Source organism: Phyllobates terribilis, unplaced genomic scaffold, assembly GCF_046119375.1.
Source record: "Phyllobates terribilis strain yellow unplaced genomic scaffold, ASM4611937v1 Scaffold_1__5_contigs__length_1240528914, whole genome shotgun sequence".
In the NCBI taxonomy this organism is placed as follows: Eukaryota; Metazoa; Chordata; class Amphibia; order Anura; family Dendrobatidae; genus Phyllobates; species Phyllobates terribilis.
In genome coordinates this window covers 541,752,271-541,779,342 of record NW_027362761.1, presented here as the reverse complement: position 1 = coordinate 541,779,342, position 27,072 = coordinate 541,752,271, and the positions used below count along the sequence as shown (strand labels likewise).

Below are 27,072 nucleotides of genomic sequence, written 5' to 3'. Positions count from 1 at the left end.
CCACCGATCTGTAGGGATTTTAAGGCCTACAAATATAATATATATAAATCAGAGCCCCTCAAACCATAGCAATACATGCAGCACTCACATCTTCATTCCAGTCTTCGGCTGTCCACTCTTCAATTGAATTTCTCCATGCTCCTTGTAAAAAGCAGTAAATGAAAGTCCTAAGTAACGTATGATACATTTAGGGACTAATAACATTTTCAAACAGGAGAAAAAAAAAATAAAGGAAAGCACAAAGACAAATCTCAAATCTAAAATGCAGAAAACACAAGACGAAAAGATCCGTCGCCTCCTGCTAATCTCACATTTAAAAAGTGACGTAAAAAATATCTCTGCTAATACAAAACGTTGAAGTGTTGAAATTAATTGATGGCAACAAGATATTAACCAGAGAAAACCCCGAGATTAAACAAAACGCTACCAGTCCCGTCGTCTCCATCGCTCTGCCCCGTCTCCCACACCTCTGCTTTTACACCGAAGCCATCATTAGTGCTGGGCTCGGTGTAGTCTGCAGGGTTGAACGTCCTGCAACAAGGAATAAAATTGTTCTCAGCAAATCATCAACGCCAATGGCAGCCGTTCACATCACAAGGTGTGTGTCCATTACCTACCCCATGCCCTGTGCTGAAAACCTTCCTGCTCCTCTCCCTCGTCCACGGCCTCCAAATCCTGGAAACCAAACAAAAAAGCTTTTGGCTAAACAAACGCATGGACAACTAGAGGGGCCTGCATGGCAAATAAGCTGTGGTTGTATCAATCCAATAAGTGACAATTATATATTTTTTTAATATTGGTTGCTTGGAGCGGAGTATTTCCATTTTAAAATGACGGCACCAGAATCCCCTCCAGCCTACAATGGTGGCACGTGACCCAGACAATTCTGTACGGTAGCAGATTCTGCCCTAAGGGTTGCATTATTATTTTGCACGAAATAATCAATTGGATTTCCACTGACATCAGCAAACAAAAATTACAGCACCTCTTCCACGTCCCCGTCTTCCACGGTCAGCAGGTCTGTCCCCAGGGCCATTGTCTACTCCATTTTCTTCTACTCTAACTGCATAAAAGAAAACCTCGTGAGACTTTATCTACAGTTCCACCATACCGTACAGAACGACCATAACAGGCGGCTTACACTCTCTACCACGGCTTCCTCCTCGGCCACGTCTGTTGGTAGTGCCACGGCCACGACTTGTTTCTCTGTCTCCCCTCTTCTCCCGGTTCTCTTTGTTTTCAGAGCTCTCTTTTCCAATGCTCTTCTTTTTGCCGCCGACGGTCTCCCAGGAAGTCTATGGTGACAAACACAGGACAACCACTCTCAGACCAACCAACCACACAGGAAAGTGCTAGCACCGTACACAGACTTGTTTTATTCACTGCCATAATTGATGCAACAATCCAGAGTACAGTCAGCCAATATAAAAGGCGGTTGTCTCACCGTGTCAGAGTTTCCTTCCAGAAGTATATTAATGGCCCTGTTCACGTCTCCATTGCAGTCATGAAGCGCCACTATACACTCATCCTGGTTCTTTCCTGTCACTTCCATTAGCTGCAAGAACAGGAAAACAAGTTTTAGCAAAGACTAAATCTACTATTTAATGTGATACATTTTGTACCCGACCCATTGTGAAATCCTTTTGAAAAGTCATGACTGAGACCTAACCAAGACTTTTTTTTTACTATGGGCCTAAAAATTGACAGCCAGGTAGGTAGTTATAATAATAATATTATATTATAGGTAGGTAGTTGTGGCCAGCACCACTTTCTGCCAGCACAGAGTGCTCACAGACCCCTACTGCCAGCATTTCAGAGGTTTCCTTCCCGCTCTGCTGATGGGGCGTAAGTGCTGATGTCATCCTGATTTGACGGCCGGCTCCCCGCTGCCTAACTGCGGGAAACCAGCTGTCAATCCGCAGGACGTCGGCAGTCACGCCAAGTCGGCAGAAAGAAAAGCTGCTCTGTCGATGCTGCGCAGCTGAATCGCCGGCAGAAGCGATCAATGAACAACTACCTGCTCGCTAGCTTTTAAGTCAATGTTAAAGAAGGAGGAAAAAAAAGTCCTGGCTAAACCCTTTAAATATGGGCAGCACACGAACTGTACATTGATGCCACTGTACGTGTTTTTCACGGACCTGTATTGGCACTTTTCATCCATGATACTGGAGAAAAATGGGCATGTCCCAGTGAAAAAACATGGGTGTTTGAATAGAACCATAGATAATATATATATGTGTACTATCCATCAAAAAACTAACACGTACGTCTGAATGACACCTTATGAGCAGCGTGCTGGAGCCCCTGGAGGCCAACCTTACGTCAGAGCACATGGTTTCAGACTGACATGACCAATTTTTTAGCTGTAGGGAGAGAGGACAGCTTACACGGCTCCTTCCATAAAGCCCGGGCAGCTGTTCTCCGCCCAGCCATGCAGCCTGACACATGCAGATCACCACCTGCCGTCCAAGTAGGTCTGTTCAGCTGGACAAACCTTCTCTTCCTAAAATGGGTCTACAAGTGAAGAAACCACTCAACGTACTTGTTTCACCTTATCCTCAAAGTCTGCATCGTTTTTGTCGTAGATCATCTGTGCGAGGCGTATCTGCTCAGCTGTTGCCTGCAAAACAGAAAACGTGCAAAGTTACCCCGAAGGCGAAGGAAGATTAGCAGCCTCTCTACAAGCATGGCTGACGCCACAACAGGCCGGAAATATCTCAGCTGTCAGCAGGAATGGGACAGAGAAGTCAACAGGGGCACGTTATAGAGCTTCAGTATAGCGGCTAAAGATAGAAAACTGTATAATGTGTGGCAGACGCACGGTCACACTGCTGCCGCACCACGCCGGCCGGACAGCTGTGAAAGTAACATTACAGAAGAGAAAATAAGAAGAAATATTACATTATCCATTCATGATTATTAATGAAATTGTTCTAAAGTGGCCTCCAAAGATCCAACATAACGTAATGTGGAATCAGACCAGAAGACTAAAAGCCGATTTCCAATCTCAGGCTCCTTCTTAATTCATTTTTAATGCAGCAATTTCTCATTTTTGCACCAATTTCCTGTCTTCCTCCAATGCCCATAAATTTCTTACTTTTCCATCTACATAATCAAATGAGATTTTTTTTTTGTGGACGAATAACAGCATTAATTATCCAATAAAATTTACCAGGCAATGTGATTCTATAAGTCAAAATGATTACAGAGATTATATATATATATATATATATATATATATATATATATATATATATATATATATATATATATATATATATATATATATATATATATAAAATATTTTTTTTAATCAGTACATTAATAATAATAAAAAAAAAAAAAAAATTGGTTACAGTCTCACTCCCCCCCCCTTTTTTTGAGTCCCACAACTTTATTTTTTCCATCCATGGATTTGTATGAGAGCCCATTTTCATAATTAAAAAAAAGAACAAACAAACAAAAAAAAAAAAAAAAATACAAAACTTCTAGTCACCCAAGGAAACTTGAACCTGCAATCAATGGACTCTTGTCTTATATATTGCAACTCTTCAGTACTGCAATATATAGAAAAATCAACAATTTCGTATGAAGCCCCCCCCCCTCCCCCCATCGGTTGTATCATGGGAGGGGTAACAAAAAGTGACCAGGCAAAACATTTAAATGCCACTGTCCGATTGTCAGCGGCATCTAAGCGGTTAAACAGCACTGATCAGAGCCAGCTTCGGTTGCTGCTGTAAGAAGCAGGTGCCGACTGTAAAACACAGTAGGAACCCTCCGTGTATGGAGCCCGCTCCATATACAGACACCAGATCAGGAATTAAAGGGGTTGTCCACTAAAAATTTTTTAATACTCACTTCCAACTACAATGAAATGTCACCATGGAAGCAAAATATTGGTTATTGATTAGCTGTAGTGGTCACATGACCTCTAAAAGAGTAGCAGGGACCATGGCCAGTGTTGCAAAGATCAAGTTAGAATATATTTTTCTACTTTTGCACTACCTTTCGCCAAATTAAAATATGAAATTAGCGGAAGACAACTGGTTTGGTGTTTTGGAGCCATAATTTTTTTCTTTTTTAAATAATGGTCTGAAAATGTATAATATTGAGCAGTCCCAATGAAGCCGGATTAAAGAATGTTAAAGAATAAACTAATGGAAAAAACAAAAACAGAAATTAACCCATGTGACAGAGGACACTTACCTGTACCTGTTTCTGTGGTTGTGTCTGTGGAGTTGTTATCTGTGTTTTTTCCCGAGTGCCCCGGGTGCGTTCATTTCCCACCGAAGTCATCATATACAGTATATACAAAACAATGTATGTACAAAATAGAAAATCTGCAAGAAAGAATAAGGCGGAACATTATCCTAAGGATCAGTAACAAAAACGCAGCGTAAAGCAATCTTACAAAGATGCAGAACTCTGAGGCCGCTGTCACACATCCGTGAAACACGACCCGGCCGGACCACTGGGAGTCCAGAGATTTCAGCCCAAACATTCCTACATATTGGTTATACAACAAGGAAAATCCACATCGAAAAGGTTCTTGTAAAAATACTCTAAAGCCGACCATACACAATAGATGTCTGTCGGCCAAGCGATTGGCCAAAAGACATCTCAGCCGACTCTCCCATAGTGCTCGCTCAGCCGAGGGTTTTTGTGTGCTCTATGGGAAATCTGGTCTCCAGAATAACAAAGTGCTCACCAGTCCAAAATCAGACACACACGATCGACACAGCCGGCTTCCCCATACACAATAGACAGTCGTCCAAACCCGTCGATATCGGTGGGTTCAGCCAACATTAGTGTACGGTGGACCTTATGGGACAGACCGATGGTTGATATCATTTATTCTGTACCCAAACGGCACGACACATATGTAAGATACAATCAATGAGTCTGTGAATGAGCATTTCTCTCATTCATTGGTATCATGTTTACATAGGCTGATTATTAAAATTAACGAACATTTTTATGAACGCCGGTTCACCTTATGCAAATGAAGTTTGAATAAGTGATTTTTCCTGTATCATCCTCCAAAAAAAAAGGAACAACTTGAGTCCACATGCCCAAAAGTAGTAGAAACTACAGATCATCCTGCAAAAAAGGGACATCATATAGCGACAAGAGCAGGAGAGTAGAAAGGAAAAAAAAAAGTTATGGCTGCCAGAACGCAGTGATACAAAGACAGTTTTTTTTTGGAAGCATTGGGCAACTGTCTTGATTTCTCTGGCCCCAGTAAGACCTTCACAGTATCGATACCAGAGTCATCAGTCCGGCTGTCTGAGCTCTACACCATGCAGATCTCCATAGGCCACAGAGCAGATCATCGCGACTGCATCACTCACTGACAGACCCTCAGCATGGCAAACGAAAGCCTGAGACACCACCCTCCTCTTACTAATCTCAGCCAGGGAAATCAGGTGAGCGGCCACAACGCAACACCGGGATCACATTTCATCAACCGCTCCATCCTGACAACATGGGAGTCAATAACCAAACAGAGGGAGGGCGCAGAAATCATCCAGACAACAGAAGGGGAGAAGGCTGCTGAGGACACCGAGAGAAGGGTGTGAACAGGGGGCCAGAGCGGCAGACAGAAGAACTGCTGCTAAATTACAATTAGTGGGCTAAGTATTGTGTGAACATGGTGATAGGGTGAAAGCTAGAATAAATATTTTACATATATACACATCATATGTTTAAGGGCTTGTTCACACACAGCGTTTATTTTTTTTTATGCACATCAGTAGTAGCAAAACTTAAATCTTTTTCTTCTGCATTTTTTGACCTGTGGTCAATGCAGCGCAAAAAGAAATTAAAAAAAAAAAAATACAGCATGTCAATTCTATCAGCCCATGTTCCCACGTGGTGTAAATTCTGCGTTTTTTCAGCTGCATTTTTTGTGGGCAGAAAATCTGCTGCTTTAAGTGGATGCGATTTCATGAAAGCTCCTGGCCATGGGGACATTGAAAAACTGCTAAACTATGCATTTTTGATACACCTTTTTTCCCCTGGAAAAAAGCAGCGTCTTTTTCACCCACAGTAAGTGATGCGCAAGTGCAAAAAAGCAGAAAAACGTTGCCATCAATGTTTACTGTGTTTTTGGTTAAGAAAACGCAGGTACAGCAGGATGTGAAACCCATTGATTTTGTGATTTAACCACATTTAAACCATATGGTGTTGGTATCCTCACATGAGCCAGGCAGTAAGTGTTAGAACAGATTAATTACATTCATCAAAAGTGTGAGAGCAAACAATGCCCGACCAACTCAATGCCCTACCAGTTTATTCTGCCAATGTGTTAAGTAAACTATGCCCGACAGATTCAACTCCCCCCGCTGGTTTTACATTTGCAACAGTGTATTTTTTTTTTTGCCAAGAGATCAGGTTTTGTCTGTTGAAAAAAAAAAAAAAAAGCATAGCCTAAATCACTAAAGATTGCTAGAAGCGCTGGCAAACTTTGCCATTAAAAAAATATATATATATGATACAAAGCCAAAACATTGCAACGATTTATAAGCACACTGTGCATTTCTCTAGAAAAGTATATAACCAGCGTAAACCACACATTCTCCGGGGTGACACGTGACTGCCGGCTGCTCAGATCCTCTGTCCCCAGCACAGGCAGGAAATGAAAGGCTCGGATCAGTGTCACGCAGGAGACATCCCAAAATAACCCACCCAATGGCTTCCTACAACCGGCACAGATGCAGCCGGGTGCACACATGACTCCCATCCAGGCACAGCTTTTTTTTTTTCCAAATCAATAGCTCTAAAGCACGGCCCGTAATTTCTCCAGGACAATTGGCTGGTAATCATAGTCATGTATCATAAAGGGGAATTTACATCGGTCATTTCCAGATGCAGTTTTGAAATGTGCTTTTTTGACCTCACAGTTTTTATAGGTCTCCGGTAAATGTACCAAGAGGGTCCTTGCACATCCCAAGCCCTGAGCGTTGAGCCGGCAGTCTCTGAACTAAAGGACGGCCCTGGCTCTTATGATATTCACTGCTTAAAGGGGAAAATAAATCGGTACTTAAGAAGCATTTTTCTTCTGGCAGTGCCATAGACCAACTTTGAAATGTAGCCTAGCGCCAAGTGTGCCCAGAAATAATGCAAACATAACTGGTGCACAGGGGAGAGGGTCCGGTATCCATCACCACAGCCGTCATTGGCAAATGTGCCAGCATCCGGTAACATCAAAGAGTCTCAGAATAAATCAATGGCTTTAATAAGGGGTGGTCCAGGAATAGAAAAACAGAAACAGCCCCACCATTGACCAGAGGTTATATGAGGCATTGCAGTTCCGCTACATACACTTTAATGGGTTTGAGACGTAATACCAGACACAACCCATAATCAGTGGTGGTGCTGTTTCTGTAGGAAAGGAAACGGTCAGCCAATTCATGCTGCCCAAGCAGCGGGTTAGGGTATAGATTATATAAAATATATAGAGAGGATCAGGCCGGGCACCACAGGCAGAGACTAGACTAGTCCGGCGGTGGCCCTGGCCAGCTTCTCCCTTCGCTGCTCTAGGTGATTGACCGGTCTCTTGACAGTCTTTTACATCAGTATTTGTAAGTCAAAACCAGGAGGGTGATAAATACAGAAGTGGTGACATGTTTCTATTATACTTTTCCTCCGATTGTTCCACTCCTGGTTTTGGCTTACAAATACGGATGGAAAATACTGACCAAATACATGGACCTGGTCTGCAGCAAGGCTTGGTTTTACCATTCACTTGTATTGATGCCCCTCCTCCCCAGCACATTTGGAGATGGTAATGGGAAGTTTATAAGAGACCACCCTTGGTGCTGGGGTGTGGGGGGGGGAGTAAACTTGAAGGCAGGAGGAAGACAATGCTGTAGACATTAGCAGGCAATTCTACTACTTCCAAAAGCTGCATTTGTCCGGCACCACGCTACAGCACCGGACATAAAAATCATGTATTGTACATTCAGGTTTCTAAGGGTACGTGCACACCAAGATTTTTTTGTTGTTGTTTTATTTTTTGGAGCGGGTTCACGCCAAAGATCACCTGAAAAATTGTCAAAAACAGTTTAATAGGCCCTTCCTATTTATTTCTATTGCAAAAACAGTTTGTTGCTCATGTTTGGTTTTTTAAGCGTTTTTTTTCCCCGCTTGAGGTTCAAAAAAAAAAAAGCCTGGAGGGAGAAAAAAAAAGTGCATGGAAACGACTACCAAACTACGCATTTAGAAAGCTGCAAATATACCGCTTCAGAAAAAAAAAAAGCTTTCAGAAACTCAAGAAGAAAAAACGAGCACTCCTTAAAGCGATCTCCACTAGAACACTTGTTACGGGAAAAAAACTGTGCACAAACAGTAATACAGTCAGTTTGGGAAGAGGGAACATACCTCATTGCACATGGGACTGTAGTTCCTCTAAAAAGCAGGGAATACCCAACCCCCCCACCTACCCGGAAGGCAGAAATCTGAGCGTGGGTTTCATAAGTGACTGTTCACATATGTTTAAACGGAAAAAAGTCCTCCTCGCTGCTGCCGCTCAGCTCTAATTTCTCCTCTAAAAGCAGCAGCTGTTTTCCCCACCTAGGCTGATCTCAATCCCCCCACATGAGCAACAAATTACAGCACAATGCATGGCATAAGTGCAGGTTAATCCATTATCAGTGAGGTGGGAAGTGGGGCAGAACACAGGGAAGTGGGGCCCTCACAAATCTGGATCCTGGAATTCCCTTTGTTTGGGCCTGCTGCAATAGACACGAGCCGTCCTGCAACGTGAGCTCTGCGCCAACAATGCAAGATCTGAAGACGCACTAGACGTTTATACTGGGTGCTACATGTATACTGCAAGTCTATAGGGAGGTGTCCATACATTACAATTTGTTCAGGGCACAACCCATTTAAAGGGTCATTCCAGTTTAAAAGCCCCAAACACTTTAGATAGCTGCTGGCGAAATGATCAGTAGCGGCACCCAGACCGTTCTAACAGCGGATAGGTGATAACGTACTTACACTGGTCTTTATAAAACTCATTTCTAACTTACTTCTCATACACATCCAGGTCACTGTCAAAACCATGACACTGTCATCAGAATTTATCCGTTAGTAGACTCGTCCCACCGCAGATAATTATCAGGGAAGAAAATCTCAATAAATACTTGTCAGACACATGAAGTCATGTCGGTCCATCTACCCATGGAACGATGACGTGAGCCTGCAAAATCAAAGTATACTCAACTATACCAAGACACCTGTGAAGGTCCTGGTATTCATGGGGCTGAACAAGAACCGGATTATTAAAGGGGTTGTCTGGGACTTTAACTTTGATGGCCTCTCCTTAGAATAGGTCATCAATGTCTGATTGGTGGGGGTGTGACACCCGGCCCTTCCGCCGATCAACTGTTCCCAATGTTGGCGGCGGATGGAAATGCTCAGTTGAGGAGTAGCAGCCAAGTACGGCGCACTCCCACCGATCACACATTGATGACCTATCCTAATGATGGGCCATCAATGTTAAAGTCCCAGACAACCCCTTTAAGTATTCTCCATTACTGGACAATAGCAGAAAAGTACATAAAACAGCAGACAAACAAAAAATACAGCTGAAGAAAAGACACCAAAAACTTGTCACAAGATGGACACAAAGCGGTTGTTGTACTTCTCCCTAATACAGTAGGTGGCTCTACACAGATAAAAGGGAAACAAAAACACCAATTTCAGCAGCACCAGCTGAACATATAATATATTTAAAGAAGCTCTCCTCCTCCTCCCATCTAAGTTTTCATCCTCTTAATATAATGCAGTCATCATATTATACAGCACTGTGTACTTACAATTGCTCATTTTGCCTTTCTACCCAGATAATTCTCTTTTCCATTAGATCTATGACACCACGTGGTTAAATACTAGCTGGGGGGGGGGGGGGCTTATCCATGCTTGTGTGATGAGAGGACCTGTTTGTGTTGAGCTCCTGGAATCCTGAGAAATTGTCCTTCAAAAAACCTATTTTGCTTCCTCCGTGGTGAGAGAAGCCTACATTGTTTGTTTGGGGCTGTTGTGGTGCCTGTGGTCTCTCCGGAAAGAGCGGGAAGAACTCGGCCTGTCGCACGCTGTATGAGGAGGAGGCAGCCATCTTGGGCGCTCTGACACCGAGTATAGAGGCACAGACCAGGTGTGTGGAGAACATACTTAGCGGCAGTGCTGCACATCCTCCTGCGTCAGACGCCTCAGGGTTGGTGGTCCGTTCGAAGCATTGGCTTATAAGTTTCTCAGCCGGAGTCCAGTGTAACAGTGAGTGCTCCCCTGGGTCCTAGAGCAGCCGCTTGTCAGTCTCTGTAACAGAGCTGTGGAGTCGGAGTCGTGGAGTCTGTGTCCATTTTGGTGGAGTCTGAATAAAATGGACCGACTCCAAAAATATATAATAAATTGGGTACAGTAGTTCAATACAGTTTGGGGGAATTTTTTTTCATAAGAATTTGGGAAAGATAAGAAATGTCCTATAAATGTCTGTCCTATTTCTGATCTAAGGGTCTAGACCTTCAGCTGAGATGAATCTGTGCTGCAGTTTATGTACATGATAAGTAGTGAAGCTCCTCCTCTACAGATAAAGAGAATAAACAAACAAAGGAATGCCTGCACTCATCTCAGAACTGCTGGAGTGAACAGGAAAGCAGGATTAAGGTAAGTACTTCTTAAAGCATATCTAAACTTTCAATAAACTGTGCATAAATCAATAGTCCAGTATATGTTGTCTCTGTACGCTTGATGTTTTAGTTTGTTTTTCCTCTTAGCTCACAAATATATTTTATGTTCTATCTAAAGGGCTTGATTATTGTATCATAATGATTAAAAGTCTAATTTTACCATTGTACTACAGTAAATTTATCACTTAAATATGAACCATGTATGAGGGAGTCGAGTCATGGAGTCAGTGTCATGGAAATTGACTAGTCGGAGGTTTGGCTTACCGACTCCACAGCCCTGGGTCGGAGTACCGGAGAAGGTGGAGACCCAGACAGCTTCTTTGAGAAATGACTCCTAGACACCTTTAGTAAAGAATCTCTCATGCCTTTGTTGCAGTAGAGAGGGCACACAGTTCCTTTGAGGCCAGGGCCGACAGGCAGACCTCCCAAACCCATGTTGATTATATTCCTTCACTACAAGGACCGGGACATTATACTAAGGAAAGCCCGGGAGAAACATGGCATTAGGCTTGGTGGGCAAAAGGGGTCCTTTTTTCCCAGCGGATGTTCAACGCAAAAGGGCTATATTCTTGGACATTAAAAGAAGAATGAGAGCGATGGGATTACAATATTCCATGATTTTTCCAGCTAAATTGAGAGTGGTGGCTCTGTGCACTACAGCATTTTTGATTCTCAGAAGGATGTGCTTAGATGGCTAGACTCATGAGCGGCAGATTTGGCAAGATAGAAATACTGGAAGAGAATGAACCTTGAGAGTTTATGTTGGAATAAGTTGAAAGAATTTTGACTTCTGGTTTATAGGTTTTTTTGGACTGGATACTGGACTCCTTTAGAAACCTGGACATGCCTATTTTTTTTTTTAATGTGTTGTCTACTTAATCCCACATGTTTTGCAAGTTGTGGTTTGTATGATTACTTTGAAACGCGTTGACAAAATAAAACCGCATCCATACTGCATCTGGCTTGTGATCATATATTTAGGATCCTCGGCAGAGCGTTTACATCAACTTCACCTCCAAATTTGTTTGTGATCAGCGGATTCTTTTTCTCTGTGTAATTCATTTGTGCGTATTGCAAATTAACAGTTATTACCAACTATTCGGCTGTTAATGTTTGACAATTGCTTTTAATAAAAGTTTTCTTAATTAAAAAAAAACAAAACTGACTAGCTGAATCCTAAAATCCTAAGCTCTATGTAGAAACATGAGGTCAATTTTCTCTGCACAAGTCAAGAGTCACTGCAAAAGTGTATGGCAGGGGGAGGAGGGAGCAGCTGGGAAAGAGTCCTGCAGGGATAAGAGACTTCCTGTTTCTACACAGAGCAGAGAATTATCTGAGTAGAAAGGCAGAATGAGCAATAGTACACACGCGGTGCTCTAAAATAAGATGACTGCAATAGATTAAGAAGATAAAAACTTTGATGGGAGGAGTGTTTCTTTAAGGAGGTGCCAAATTCTCCTCCAATGGTGGACGCTGGGGGAATGAAGGACCAGCCATGATGGATTTTACGTGCCCAATTCTTTGTCCCAGGGGATCATTCCCCTCCAACGATTGTAAACATATACATACTAATCAGGGGAAACAATTGTCTAAATATGTTACATGATATATACATCTTTGGGGAAGGGGCAATTTATTTTCTTTAATAATAATAATAATAATTTTTATTTATATAGCGCCAACATATTCCGCAGCACTTTACAATTAAGCAGGGACATGTACAAACAATAAATTCAATACAAGGTGAGACAGTTTAACAGTTACATCAGGAGTGAGGTCCCTGCTCGCAAGCTTACATTCTACAAGGAAATGGGTGGACACAATAGGTGGAAAGTGCTTGTTATTTCAGGTCAGGCAATTATAATAAGTTGGGATTATCATATAAAGCTGTATGATCCGGTCATCAGCCTGTATGTTAAAGTGCAATACTCAATTACCGAGTGCAGTTATCGTGTGCATGGAGGGTGTAGAAACAGATGAACAGTAGGGGGCAGATTCTGAGTAGTATTCAGGAGGGAACGGGGGAAAGTTAGTTTACTGGGTATTTGAGATGGTAGGCTTGTTTAAAGAGATGGGTTTTTAAAGTGCGCTTGAAGACATCGGGGCTAGGCTATTTTTTGCTAAATACAGGGGTTTTTTTTTTACAATAAGTTTTGAGCTGTTTGTCTTCTTTAGTCGATAGTTGGATGTAGAGCGAGTTTCCAGAGAATGAGTCAGTGAGCTTGTTGTGTCGCAACAGTTTAACTTTTAGGCCATGGCCCCACTATCAGTATTTGGTCAGTATTTTTTCTCAGAAGTGGGAGCCAAAACCAGGAGTGGCTGATAAATGCAAAATTGGTGACTTGTTTCTATTATACCTTTCCTCTGATTATTCCTCACCTGGTTTTTGCTCCCACTCCTGAGAAAAAATACTGATCGAATACTGATAGTGGGGCCGTGGCCTTAGTCCAGTTTCACATGGTCAGTGCCTGGATCGGAGTATGTGGCCAGCATGCAGGGGTCTCCCGACTCTAATTGCCATGTTCGGACCATAGTGAAGGCTGGATATTTTGGGTCAGTGGACCCTCGAATGGTCTGTGCATCGCAGTCAAGTGTGTGAATCCGGCCTAAAAACCAAGGGTTATACACTCTGTAGAAAACAAGCTCATTAACGGATTCTCAATTAAAAGCTTGCCCTAATACTTTTACATTGCTGACCCATCCTAACGTTAGGTCATCGATATCAGATTGGTGGGGGTCCGACACCTACCGCTTCCACCAACGACCTGTTCTCGGTGCCATCGCGGGCTGGATGTTAGCAGTTGCTGACATGAACTGCACAGCTCCGTCAATTATGTAGCAGCTGCTGCCGGGTACTGCAGGTCCATTCCTTCGAACAGGGGCAGTTCTGCAGTAACGGTAGTGGCCGCTACATAGAGTTGCTGAGCTGTTCAGCACCTGCTAACGTCCGGTCGACCCCAGCATCAAGAACAGCTGTTCAATGGGGGGAGACAGACACTGATCTGGTATTCATGACCTATCCTTAAAGGGAATCTGTCACTAGGTTTAAGAGAGCAGAATAATGTAGGGTCAGAGACCCCGATTCCAGATATGTATCACTTACTGGGCTGCATGCTGTAGTTGTGATAAAATCCCGGTTTTCTCTGCTGCAGATCTAGCAGTGCTCTGAATGCTTAGCTCCGTATAACCCTGCCCACACCACTGATGACAAGAATGTAAGCTACTACTGGGAGCAACTCAAATTGATTACAGCAACAAAGTCAGAAATATAAGCCAAACCTTTACAGAAAATGCACCAACGTGCTTATAGTCAACTCGACCGATGATTCATGCGCCTGAACCATGAGAAGCATGAATCAGAGACCACGTTCGATACTTTAAAAAAGGGGACAAGGAAGTGGTGACTGGGATGACTGCCCCGCTCTCTGAAATTGACAGGCCTCTCCCCAGATGTACAGGGATCCCCAGCCCTATCAACCATCGCATCTGAGCTACAGGTGGGGGGGGGGGGGCATTCACATGGCACCACACTGATTTGCAGTGAAGTAATTATAACAAAAGGGGCGGTCTACTTAAAAAAAAAACATTTTTTCAAGAGAATCAGAATGACATGACAAAGGGACTTATGATCAGCTGCAGCCAATCACTGCCTGAGACAGGTCATCACTATGGCCAACGATTGGTCGAATGGTGCTTTTTAATGTGTCAGTAGTACATCAGTAAAGCGTCGGAACTGGTGCAGCAGATGTTTTTTTAATAGTAGATTTAACTGATAACAGATTTCACAATAAATACTGCATAGATTATTACACAGGTCTCCTAGATCTGATAAGGCTGGTGTACTTACTTTGAAAATTCATGTCAAAATGACTGCGTAATCCGGATATTAAAATGACCATATAAAGAGAGGGAGAGCTCATGTGTCCAAGTGCATTCAGTCTAAGCATGACTGACCGGTGCAGCTTGTACTAAGCAGTGAGAGATCTCAGCAGCAGGAGGGAGAAGGGACCCTGAGGAGCTGTCAATCAGGCTAGGTGGAGGGAGACAGGGTGTAAACTTTAATAATGGATTATGCAGTAATTCTGGGGTGGATTTTTAGTGTCAGTGCATCAGCCTCATCGGGTCTAACATCAATGTATGCAGTTTATATTGTGAAATATGATAAAAGATCAGCTACAACATTACATAGCTAAGGCTATATAGATGAGATGTGCACACATTATGGGTATTTTCAGAAATTTACACACAAGAAAAAAAGTGTAAGCCTCACTCTGACCCAATGACAATGTCCAAAGTGTTGTGACATTACCACAGCAGCCAGCAGCCGAGGTGACATTCTGTTTATGGAAGAGGGGTACGTTACCAAGATGAAAAAGTACAAGATAATTGCAGAAACTTTACTATTCTCTTTTGGGCATCCAACAAGCTTCAGGAAGTTGCAGTAAACTTTTTTCCCCCGTAAACTCTCCTAATTATGTACGTGATGTAGTGCAAGAGTATTAAAATACTTGGCGATCGCAGACTTCCCTAGTTTCCAGCGCAGCACAAGTCCACTTGTAGCCCACGTGACCTGAACACAGACAAGGCGGCTCACGCAGGGTTTTGTATGTGGAGCAGAAATCGCTTTCTTAAAAAGGAAAAAAAAAAAAAAAAGTGCCTAAGTACTAACAGGTAGGTGGTTGCTACCTACCTGCCTATTGTGCCCAGCGCCATTCTCCGCCGGCACAAAGCATTCACAGACTTCTGCTGACGTCACATCAATAGAGCAGCGAATTATTTTCCTGCTGACAGGGCAGGACTACTGGAGTCATGCTGATTGACAGCCGGCTCCCTAATTGGGGAAAGCAGGCACGGCGCCGGCTGTCTCACCCTGAAAAAACACTGCTCTGTTGACAGGGAGCTGCAGAATCTCTGGCAGGAGTGGTACAACAGGCAGGTAGTTGCCTCTGTTAGCAACTAGATCCCTGTTAGTGCTTAGGAACACTTATTTTTTCTTTTAAAGTCCCAGAGTGCACTTTATTGTAAGTCTATAATGTTTGTTTTGGTTCTCATAGACTTACATTTGAAAAGAAGTGCCGCCAAATCTGAAGACCTGTCACGAGGAGAACCGGAGCTGCGCTGGAGACCAGCAATCACTAAGTATTTTAATACATTTGCACTACATAACGTGCATAATTAAGAGCGTGTAGGGGGAAAACATTACAGAGACATCTTTTTTTATTGCCTTTTTAGTGTATATAGACATAGGAGAGAGGTCCCCTTAGAGGACTCAATGTAGCTATTACAATGAACAAAAACAAGACTACAAAGCCCAATATCCCCTGAAAGTCCGTGCATGCGGGTAGTGGCAGTTTTGCGAAAGCTGGTGAGCCGCAGCTTGAAGACCACTGATGTAATACATGAATTTAGCACAGGGGCGGCAATTTAGGGGAATAGTAAGCAGATAGGAGGGGTTTGCTTGGCGTCCCCTGGATGCCAAGCCTCTGGAAAACAGACTATACAGGTATAGATTTACTTTTCTATGGTAGAGGTCTAATATCGGGGGGGGGGGGGGGCGGGACACATTCCCTTTAAAGCGGTGTTCTAGAAAGAAGCATCTATAGCCTATCCACTGGGTAGGTAATAACGGTAGTACAAAGGGCCTCCCCCCATCGATCATCCCCCCCATCTACAAGACCACGACTAGAAGTTCAATGCTGCTCCATTCAAAGTCTGAGGGACCCCCACTGATCTGTCATTTACCATCTATCCGGGTCATAGGGGGTAGATGCTTCTGGCCAGAACACCACCTTAAAATGTAATTGTGGCTAACACAACTGTCAGTAGGACAGAGGATGAGACAGATTATCACTGATAAAAAGAGTTGTCTCTCTGGATTCAGAGGTGGTCTTTGTAGTCTGATCCATCAAACGAACATTTATCATTTTTTTTCCGTGGATTACAACCCCTTTTAGTATTCCTTCAACTAAAGTTAAAGATATACTAACATTGGAAAAGTGCACATCCTGCAGCCCGCAGAGCCATTGCGTTCAGCCCGCCAAACATCAGGCTTGGCAATGTTGGTGGGCAGTAGAGCACAGCATGACTAGCACTTATCAGACGTGTGTGGATTGCTGTGTAATTATGCTCTGTACACCGCCTATTCTGGCTCAGCAGTAACCAAACCTCTCTTTATAAGGAGCTTATTCAGATGTCCGTAAAAAACAACAGTCGGCGCTCGGACTGGCTTTCAGGTCCCCTGACCCGAACCCAGCAGCCTTATAGCCATATATGAAGTTGCAGAGTTTGGGTCTGGAGACCCGCGGCCAGTCTGTGCATTGCAGTCCGAGCGCACACCTATTATAACGGACATCTGAATGAGCCCTAAGAGGAAGTCTGATGCCATGCTGAACAAGTAACTCCGCAAGCCCACCCCATTCTCCAAACAGGTAGGGGTCATTTTTGAGGCTCCTACCTATCAGGTTTTACAGCATATACCTTTGATTTGCTGTGCATGTCTGAGATGGGAATATGTCCAATTTTATTGCGACCCTTGAGTGGTATGATCTAAAAAGTGGCCACTGAAATCAGGAAACGTTGTGCACTCCTGGGCTACAGGTAACACCAAAAGGACATGTGATGGTTACAGAGGTATTCGCATCTGAGACAATTATGGAATAGCCACGATTGTCTGAAAGATGCAGGTCTCGGCCCTGCATCCATCTCCAGAACGGTTTTGTCTTATGCCACCGTGAACGGCCGCGAAGGGTGGATATCTCTATGGGAGTTCCATAAATAGTCCAGCCCAGCACAACGGCTATTTTCAGAATTCCCATAGAACTGAAGTCAACCTCTCTCCATTCATGGCGGTGGAATGAGCAAGGGAAAGGTGGTGCTAAGAAGTGACCTTAAGCCAATCAAAGTAATGGAAAGGGGATTTATTTTTTCCAGCTAAACCTACATTTCTGTAGTACATCTATGGCACTTCTGACTGATCGATGTTGACAGTGTGCAATATGCACATTATCATGATTTAGCTTTGCTGCCTGCTCCAGCGGTCATCACATGACTGCAGGTAGTATGCAATTTGCATACTTGCGTTATCATCTCAACTATCTTTTCGGTCTTCTGTGACAAACGCTCAAGTTGCCAACAGAGCAGAATCCTGAAGGTGACAATGCTGCACACTATCAAAATACACTAATCTACAGCGCAAGAGAAGCACTGCAAAAATGTGGGTTTAGCCTAGAAAATCACTTTAAGGTATGTGCACACAGCATCATTTAGACACCAGTGTACCCATTTAGTTTTTGTAGATGTTACAGGAAAACGCCGGTGTTATTTTTGAAGCATCATCTTCGTTGACGTCTGTTCGCAGTTTCTGCAGCATCTTTTAACTGTATATATAAACTAGTGAGCTGATTCCAAGTGGAAGTCGCCCGAAGAACAGTCAGGTCCTTTCTTTAGCAGCTACACAGCTTTCGAAGCCTGAAGCAGTTAAAAGAAGCTCAAAAAGACAGAACACAACACAGCAAGAGGTTTTGACATTGCAGTGCATATGCTAATTCTTTTTAATAGTGCTTTCTCAGGTGGAATTCACCTTAAAAAGATGTTGTTTGCATATAGCCTTACCTTGCAACATTTCTTGCTTTCCACTGTAAGAAATAAAATTATACTCCCCTGATCGTTCCCCCTTGCAGACCCCGGGGTGCCTCTGGTCTTGTAGACTTGTCCTGGTGTGTGCATAGTCAGCACATCACTCACTGGCCTCCGTTGTAAAGTGATGACTGCATGTTCAGTACTGCTAAGACCAGCGATTGGCTGCAGCGGTCACGTGTGCTCATGGTCCACACATCTCAGCAGGACAAGTCAACAAGATCAATGAGAAAATTGGGGCGACAGGGCATTTACCAAGAGTATAGAAGTTAATTATTATTATTTTTTTTATCTTAAAGAGGTGGACAACTATTACATGAACAATTTTTTAAAGGGAACCTGTCATGTAAAATAATGCTGTTATTCCGCAGATATGGGGTTAATCTACAGGTTAGTAACGTTGTGACACTGTGCAGCGCCTGTACCGACAGCCCCACTGCAGGTAGGAAATTAACTTTATTCCCCCGACAGTGTTCGGCGTTCAGTCACCGCACCCCTGCACTGACTGACAGCCAGCTCTAATGCTGAGCTGCTGTCAGTCAGTGCTGAGGGCGCGGTAACAGCCACTGCTCTCTATACACTGAGCGATGACTGAAACGTGCCGGTGCCACCCCTGTGCCTGAAAGAGCAAGGCTGCCTGGGGGGACTAAAGTTGATTTCCTACCAGCAGCAGGGCTCTCAGTGCGGGCGCCGCATGGTGTCAAAACGCTATTAACCTGCAGATTAACCCCATATCTGCAGGTTAATAGCATTATTTTACATGACTGGCTGTCTTTAAATTAAACAGCATATACTCACTTCCCGGACCAGCGCCCTTCTAGCGATGTCGGTCAGAGAGGCGAGTATGTCGTTTTTATTCTACATGGGGCACTGATTTGTTTTTATTCTACATGGGGCACTGATTTGTTTAACAAGAAGTTGTCCAAGTAGTGGACAACCCCTTTAAATGGTTATCCGCAAGATAGTAAGCTATCCTCTATCCATAACCGAGTGCAGCGCTCTGCTATTTCTGGCAGTACTATAGACAATGAATGGAGGGGAGGTAGAGCATGCGTACTGCCTCTCCATGCAGAGCTCGTTTCCTGGGTTCCAGGATCGCCGAGGGTCTCCCCCCCCTATCAAATGCCTATCTTGGGAACAACCCTTTAAAGTATTTATCCGGTGTCATCCAGAGCTGCTCACTTTACCAGCCGCCCTATTCTAGCTAACATGATGCCCGCACGACTCCAGACAATCGTGTACGTATTTCGGCAGGTGTGCAGGTTGTAACGTGATCGTCATTACTCCCTCCTAAGATAAAAGCGGCTCTGGATGGCGCCGAATAAACTCTCTAACACCAAGCTGTGTACGAAAATGTGCTTTACATGGCACTCTTTCCTGGGGGTCCTTGTACCTGGGTATAAAGTTACAAGGGGCCGCCCTCTGCTATGATTGAATTAAGATTGTGAGATATAATTACCTCAGGGGCCTCTGTAAAAAGCCCTTACAGGAGCCGTGTGGGCATTAGAACATGGGCTCTTATAGGATTCAATCATTACACAAAACCCAATCTGGGAGTCATCAGTAACAGTGGTAACGATGTAATAAGACACCAGTAAATATAGGGCCCCAATAACGGTTACACACAGATAAATAGGGGCTCCATATACTTGTGTGTGAAATAATTAAGGGGCTCCTACTTACTAGCTACACAACGCTTATGGGGCCCCTATAAAGAGGACACCATTAAGCGGAGAATTACCAGTGGCTTCATATACAAAGCAGAGAAGACCCTGGTGAAATTTACGAGGGACCACCCTATAGTGACCTTGGCTATAATGTGGCCCCTGCGCAATATTAGGGCCCCCTGCCCGGTGACCTGGGGTACAAGGCGGCCCCCTGCCCGGTGACCTGGGGCCCCTGCAGTAAGCCGGCTCACATTCCGGGGCCCCGTGCACTGTACAGGGGTCTTCTCCCCTCGATCAGGGCCATGAAGCCGGCGGGCAGGACTGCGGCACAATGCGGGGCTCCCCACCCTCCGGAGACCACACGGCGCCGGCCCGGCCTGCTCTCTTTGTCCAGTGACCGGAGAGGGAGGAGCCGCCGCCATCACTAGGCCGCAGACCACCCACCCCACTGCGGGCCTCACATAATGCGCCCCCCACCGGTGCAGCCCGGGGCCCGGTATTACCGGGAGAATATCGGGAGAGCGCGGACTCGGTAAGCACGGTGCCCGGCGATGAGATCACTGACAGCTGACCCCGTACACGACGTCCCCGGTTACTTGCCGTCCCCCTCCGTCGCCTCCGCCTCTTACCTGCAGCACAATGCGCCTCACAAAGCAGCAGCAGCAACGGGCGCCGTCACCTGACTCCTCCCCCAGCGTCACCCGGCAGCGCCGACATCTTTCCCCGCCGTGACGTCATCCTCATGCGACAACCGCCCTATAGCCAGACAACACTACCGATCCCCGAGTATTACTCACCGAGCCCGGGCCTCCACGTCCTCACCCTCCCCTCACCAACAAGAAAACAGCGCTCCGCCCCTTCCTATCTGTGTCTCCACTGAGGGAAGGGGGTAGGCGCGTCCTGATGACGTCAGCAATGCGCTGTGCTGGTTGCTAGGGGTGACCGTGCAGGGAGCCGGCCTGAGAGTGATAAAGGAGAGTGTCTGCCTCCTCCCTTTGTGTCCCTGCACAACACAATGCTATGCTCCTCCTCCTGCAGTGGAACCAGAGGTCCCAGCACGTCCTGGCTGACTAGTTCAGTGTGCTGGGACTTTTAGTTCACCCAGACTGACTATGTGAAGGGATTTCCTTGTTTTAGGAGTATAAATAGTCATGTAAATGTAAACTATAATATACGCAGTGCCGCACTTGCCTGTTATTCCTCCTCTTTGTATCTTTTTTTTATCTTTCCACCACATGGCTGCATGAGGGCTTGTTTTTTGGGGGACAAGTTGTCGTTTTGAATTACAGCATTCACTTTATCATACAATGCACTGACAAACTAGAAACAGATTCCAAGTGTGGTAAAATGGAAAAAAAATAGGCAATTTCACTATTGTTTTTCGGAGGTTTGTTTTCACGGCATTGAATGTGTAGCAAAAGTGACCCTAAACATGATGCTTCAGGTCACTGCCATACCAAACGTATAGATTTTTTACGTTAAGGGGTTGTCCAAGTTTGGGGCTCGTGTGCAGTCTCTCTATGTGACGAGACTTGTGAATCCTCACATCACATGCACTGTCAGGACTCCGGTGCTGTGATCAAGCAGGCGTGTGACCCCAAGTATGTGATTTGCATATATACGGTCACCTGCCAACTAGACATGCAATACAAAAGAATTGAGCAAGGCTGCACACATCTGGCTGGAAGTATGCAAATAGCATCCTTGCGGTCACATGACTGCCCGACCCTGAGAATTCCGACATAGAGTGACTTCAGACTTGAGCTTCAAGCCTGGACAACACTTTTAAGTTGTGAAAAAAAAATTCAGAAACTGGTAAAAAAAACAAAATCAGTTTTGTTTTTTTTTGGTTTGTGTTGCCAGTTTCCAAGGTACGTACCTTTTTTTTTTTTCCTGTGGATGGAGATGTGTGATGGGGTGTTATTTTATGTGGCGAGCTGACCATTTTGAGGAACATACATTTTGATAGCTTTCTATTGCATTTTTGGGGCTGGGTGCGGCAACTAAAAAAAAAGGCAATTCTGGCTCTGATTTTTTTTTGTGTGTTCCGACATTTACCATATGGGTTAAAGGGGTTGTCCGGCCTTAGGCTTAAAGTCAGCAGTCACTGCATGTGATTGCACACTTGTGAACCCTCACGTCATGCACAAAGGGTGCGGGACGGTCGTGTGACTGGTGTGCCTACTGTCGGCCACATTCTGACTAGACTGTGTCCAGCCTCGCTCAATACACTTGCATTGAGCGAGACCGCATCCATGTAGGCGGCACTTGACTGCATGTATGCAAATCACATACTTGGGGTCACACACTCGCGCCACCAGCACCGGAGAATCCTCACAGTACACAGTGTGCATGACGTGAGAATTCACAAGTCTGCAATCACATAGAGTGACTGCCGACTTGTAGCCGGACAATCCCTTTAATTCATTTTATATTTTGGTAGGTCAGACTTTTGCAAATGTAGCAATACTAGTTAGGGTATTTTTTATTATTTCCTTATATTTTAGATGAGAAAAAGTAGGGTGATTTGAATTTTTATTTTATTTTATTTATTTATTTTTATATTTTTTGTCATTTTTTATTTTTAGTCTCCATAGTGGACATTAACCTGTAATCATTTGCTCACTTGTTCCATATACCATGGGCAGCACGGTGGCTCAGTGGTTAGCATTGCAGCCTTGCAGTGCTGGGGTACCGGATTCAAATCCCACCAAGGATAACATATGCAAGGAGTTTGTATGTTCTCCCCGTGTTTGCGTGGGTTTCCTCCGGGTTCTCCGGTTTCCCTCCACACTCCAAAGACTTACTGATAGGGAATGTAGATTGTGAGCCCCAATGGGGACAGTGCGGATAATGTCTGTAAAATTGTCTGAATTGTAACGCGCTGCGGAATATGTTGGCGCTATATCAATAAAAATATTATTATTAATACGGTATTGCGCTATTCAAAGTGATGATAAAGACTTTTCAATCCAGCACAGCGAATTAAAAGCAAACATTTTTTTATTGTGACTCCATTAAAATAGTAGCACAAGCATAGAAAAAATACTGACACGTTTCGTGCCTAGCTGATTCTTAATCGTAAAGTACTTAAAGATAAATACTTTATTAAGAGTCAGCTAGACACAAAACGCGTTACATATTATTATATGCCCATGCTACTAATTAAAATAAATTAATTTTTGCTTTTGATTTGCTTTTCTGGATAGAAAAAACCTTTATCATCACTTTGAACAGAGCTGCTTGATACCTCACAAGCCTTATCTGTGCACAGAGGAGTGGATTGCCCAGAAACCAGACTGAACAGCGCACATATATTTGGATATTTCTTAGGCTATGTTCACATGTCCAGTAGTGATCTGAACAGATCCAGCAGCAATCTGTTGGCAAAAAAATTGAGCAGACACAACTTTTTAGTCCATTTTTAAATAACTGATCTCTGCTGGATCCGTTTCCTTAACATTGAAGTCTATGGAAAATGAATCCGTTAATCAGCCATCCGTTTTTCTTTAATTTGTAACTGATCCGTTTTTTGCTTACTGGTTCCAGCTCAGTCAGCAGAGAAATAAAAAAAGCTACAGTTGTCAGAATACAGCGATGCAAAAACAATTCTTTTTTTATATAAAATTGTTTTTAATCTATAAAAGCACCAAAACATAAAAAAAAATTATATGAATATGGTATCACTGTAATCATACTGAAGAATAAAGTTGCCTTATCACTTTTACCACACAGTGAATGGTATAAAATAAACAATTCCTGAATTGCTGGTTTTTGTTTATTCTGCCTCCCAAAAGTCAGAATAGAAAGCGATCAAAAAATATTATGTGCCCGAAAATGATACCAAGAAAAACGACTCATTCCGCAAAACACAAGCCCTCACATGACAGTCGGCCGAAATATAGAAAAATTAAAGCCATCAAAATATGGTGATGCAAAGACTAGTTTTTGCAAAAAAAAGTGTCTTTTAGTGTGTGACAGCTGCCAAACATAAAACCCGATATACATCTGGTATCGCTGTAATCGCACCGACCCGAAGAATAAAGTCATCTAATCACTTATACTGCATGAGGAACGGCGTAAAAAATAAATAAAACCAATTCTTCACCTGCTGTTGATTTGTTCATTCTGCCTCCCAAACATTGCAGTATGGCTCGGCGCACATTTATCCTGCACTGAGCGCTTGCACCGGGGTTTCTGTGTAAATATCTGAAATACGTGGTTCAAACGGAACCCCCAGCAGGAGACTCCCAATAATGAGTCAGATGGAGGCACTGTGGACACCGTCTGGCCTGTGATTCGGCAGTGTCCGTCTTTTTAAGCGTACATAAAAGCGTGGTCCGCCACAGGATAAATGTGATCCAAAATGTTATGTAAAATGTTCCCAATAAAAGCTTCAACTCAATCCATAAAAATAATCTCCACTCAGGTCCATCATATGTCAGTGGAAATATAGGGGTTTCCACGTTACTGGTAACACAAAGGCGCTGGAAATGCGCTATGGCTCCTCACCCCTCAAAAGAAATCCACCAAATTTTGTGCTTCCAAATCCAAATGTCCTTCCCTCCTTTCTGAGCCCCAGTGTGCCTAAACTTCATTTATCATGCACATGTTTGGCATTCTGTAGCAATGAGAGCCTGCTTAATTTTTGGGTGCATGTCTCCAGAAGCACGAGCTGGGCATAATTTACGGGCACTACAATGCACTGGCGTACTCAGGAGAAATTGCACAACAACTGTGAGGTCCATTTTTCCTATTAGCCCTTATAAAAATTTGGAGTTAAAACAACATAGTAGTGGTAAAAATGTAATTATTATTTCTTCATCGCCCAGTGGTATAAAATTCTGTGAGGCACATGTGGTGTAAACCTGCTCACTGCACCCCTAGATGAATTCATTGAGAGGTGTAGTCTGTAAAATAGGATCACGTATGGGGGGTTCCGCTGTTCTGGCACCTCAGGGGCTCTGCCAATGTGACGTATCAGTGTACCTAGGAGAAATTACACAACAAATTGTATGGTCCATTTTCTCTTGTTGCCCTTGTGAAAATGAAAAATTTGGGGCATTATTTTTGTTGGAAAAAGTAAAATTTTAATTTTTTCTTCCTAACAAAAAAAAATTATGATTCAAAAATTACACTGATGTAAAGTAGACATGTGGGAAATCTTATTTATTAACTATTTTGTGCAACATAACTCTGGTCTAAGGGCATAAAAATTCAAATTGTGAAACTTTCTAAATTGTTGTAATTCAGCCACATTGGAGGGTTTCCGAGCATGAATCGCGTTTTAAGGTCATGCCATAGCATCTCATTCCAATTAAGGGCAGGACTTTGACTAGGCCACTCAAAGTCTTAATTTTGTTTTTCTTGAGCCATTCAGAGGTGGACTTGCTGGTGTGTTTTGGATCATTGTCCTGCTGCATTGTCAAGCTGCTTCAGCTTGAGGTCATGAACAGATGGCCGAACATTCTCCTTCAGGATTTTTTGGTAGACAGCAGAATTCATGGTTCCATTTACCACAGCAAGTTTTCTGGGTCCTGAAGCAGCAAAACAGCCCCAGACCATAACACTGCCACCACAATGTTTACCTGTTGGTATGATATTCCTTTTCTGAAATGCTGTGTTACTTCTACACCAGATGTAATGGGACATACACCTTCCAAAGGGTTCAACTTTTGTCTCGTCAGTCCACAGAGTATTCTCCCAAAAATCTTGGAGATCATCAAGATGTTTCCTGGCAAAACTGAGACGAGCCTTTATGTTCTTTTTGCTCAGCAGTGGTTTTCGTCTTGAAACTCTGCCAAGCATGCCATTTTTGCCCAGTCTTTTTCTTATGGTGGAGTCATCAACAGTGATCTTAACTGAGGCAAATGAGGCCTGCAGTTCTTTGGATGTTGTCGTGGGCTCTTTTGTAACCTCTTGGATGAGTAGTCGCTGCACTCTTGAGGTAATTTTGGTTGTCCGGCCACGCCTGGGAAGGTTCACCACTGTTCTATGTTTTCGCCATTTGTGGATAATGGCTCTCACTGTGACTTTATAACCTTTTCCAGACTGATATATCTCAATTACTTTGTGTCTCATTGGATCGCAGTATGATGTCTAGCTTTTGAGGATCTTTTGGTCTACTTCACTTTGTCAGGCAGGTCCTATTTAAGTGATGTCTTGATGGAGAACATGTGTGGCAGTAAACAGGCCTGTGTGTGGCTTGAACTCAGCTTCCCAAAGATGTGATAAACCGCAGATAATTTATGTTTTAGGGGGGGGGCAGCAACTCTTTTTTCACACAGGACCCTGTAGGTTTGGATTTCTTTTTCCCTTAATAATAAAGACCTTCATTTAAAAACTGCATTTTGTGCTTATTTGTGTTATCTTTGTCTAATATTTTAATTTGTTTTGTGATCTGAAACATTTAAATGTGACAAACATGCAAAAGAATAAGAAATCAGGAAGGGGGCAAACACTTTTTCACACCACTGTATTTCTATATATCAGCACATGTTTATTACACACTTGACTATTTATGGATAAAAAGTAAAAGCCAGAGATTTGGGCAGAAAATCAATTAATAGTCACATTTTTGTAATTCACTTTTTTTTAATAAAAGTCACAAACCATAAACATGCATATACTTTATATTCCTGTAATCGTAACAACCCTTAGGAGACTTACAAATCCGAATTACATGAAAAGTTATGGTTGTTACATCTATAAAAGTGAGAAGGGGAAACAAAAACTTTTACCAGGGAGCTGGGAACAAGCTAAAAAAGTGGACCCGTCATGGAGGATGGTCCTTGTTAACTTCTCCCTGGCTCTATACGTATATAGGGAGTGACCTGACAGTCAAGCAGAGGCAGGTGGTAAGAAGCCATGAATAGTGATCTCAGTCACGTTGTTACTAGCTCCTTGTTAAAATTGTAGGTTTTTTTTGTTTAATTTTTTTTTTTAAAGCTGGAGCATTTCAGATTAAAATATGGATATTCATAATCATGGAACCGGTCTCTGACGCGCGCTGCTTGTGGTTCAGGCTCCCTTCAATAAATTATATGTACCTTAAAATTATGTAATTGAAAAATACAATT

At 43.4% G+C, this 27,072-nt stretch overlaps 1 protein-coding gene across 14 annotated transcripts in view; it reads right to left on the bottom strand.

Moving 5' to 3' along the window:
- The window catches only part of UBAP2 (ubiquitin associated protein 2), a 61,457-nt gene extending 40,528 nt beyond the window's left edge, over nucleotides 1-20,929 (bottom strand). For 7 of the 14 annotated variants that reach the window (XM_073680405.1, XM_073680416.1, XM_073680415.1 and 4 more), the window contains exons 1-9: nucleotides 20,623-20,773; nucleotides 4,207-4,340; nucleotides 2,543-2,620; nucleotides 1,445-1,555; nucleotides 1,142-1,295; nucleotides 986-1,063; nucleotides 618-675; nucleotides 428-531; nucleotides 89-141 (exon numbers count right to left, since the gene is read on the bottom strand). In XM_073680405.1, coding sequence (XP_073536506.1) covers nucleotides 89-141; nucleotides 428-531; nucleotides 618-675; nucleotides 986-1,063; nucleotides 1,142-1,295; nucleotides 1,445-1,555; nucleotides 2,543-2,620; nucleotides 4,207-4,299 — 729 coding nt within the window. In that variant the 5' untranslated portion in view covers nucleotides 4,300-4,340; nucleotides 20,623-20,773. The other 7 variants (XM_073680406.1, XM_073680411.1, XM_073680413.1 and 4 more) reach the window with 7 other exon arrangements.
- Nucleotides 20,930-27,072: the final 6,143 nt, after the last annotated feature.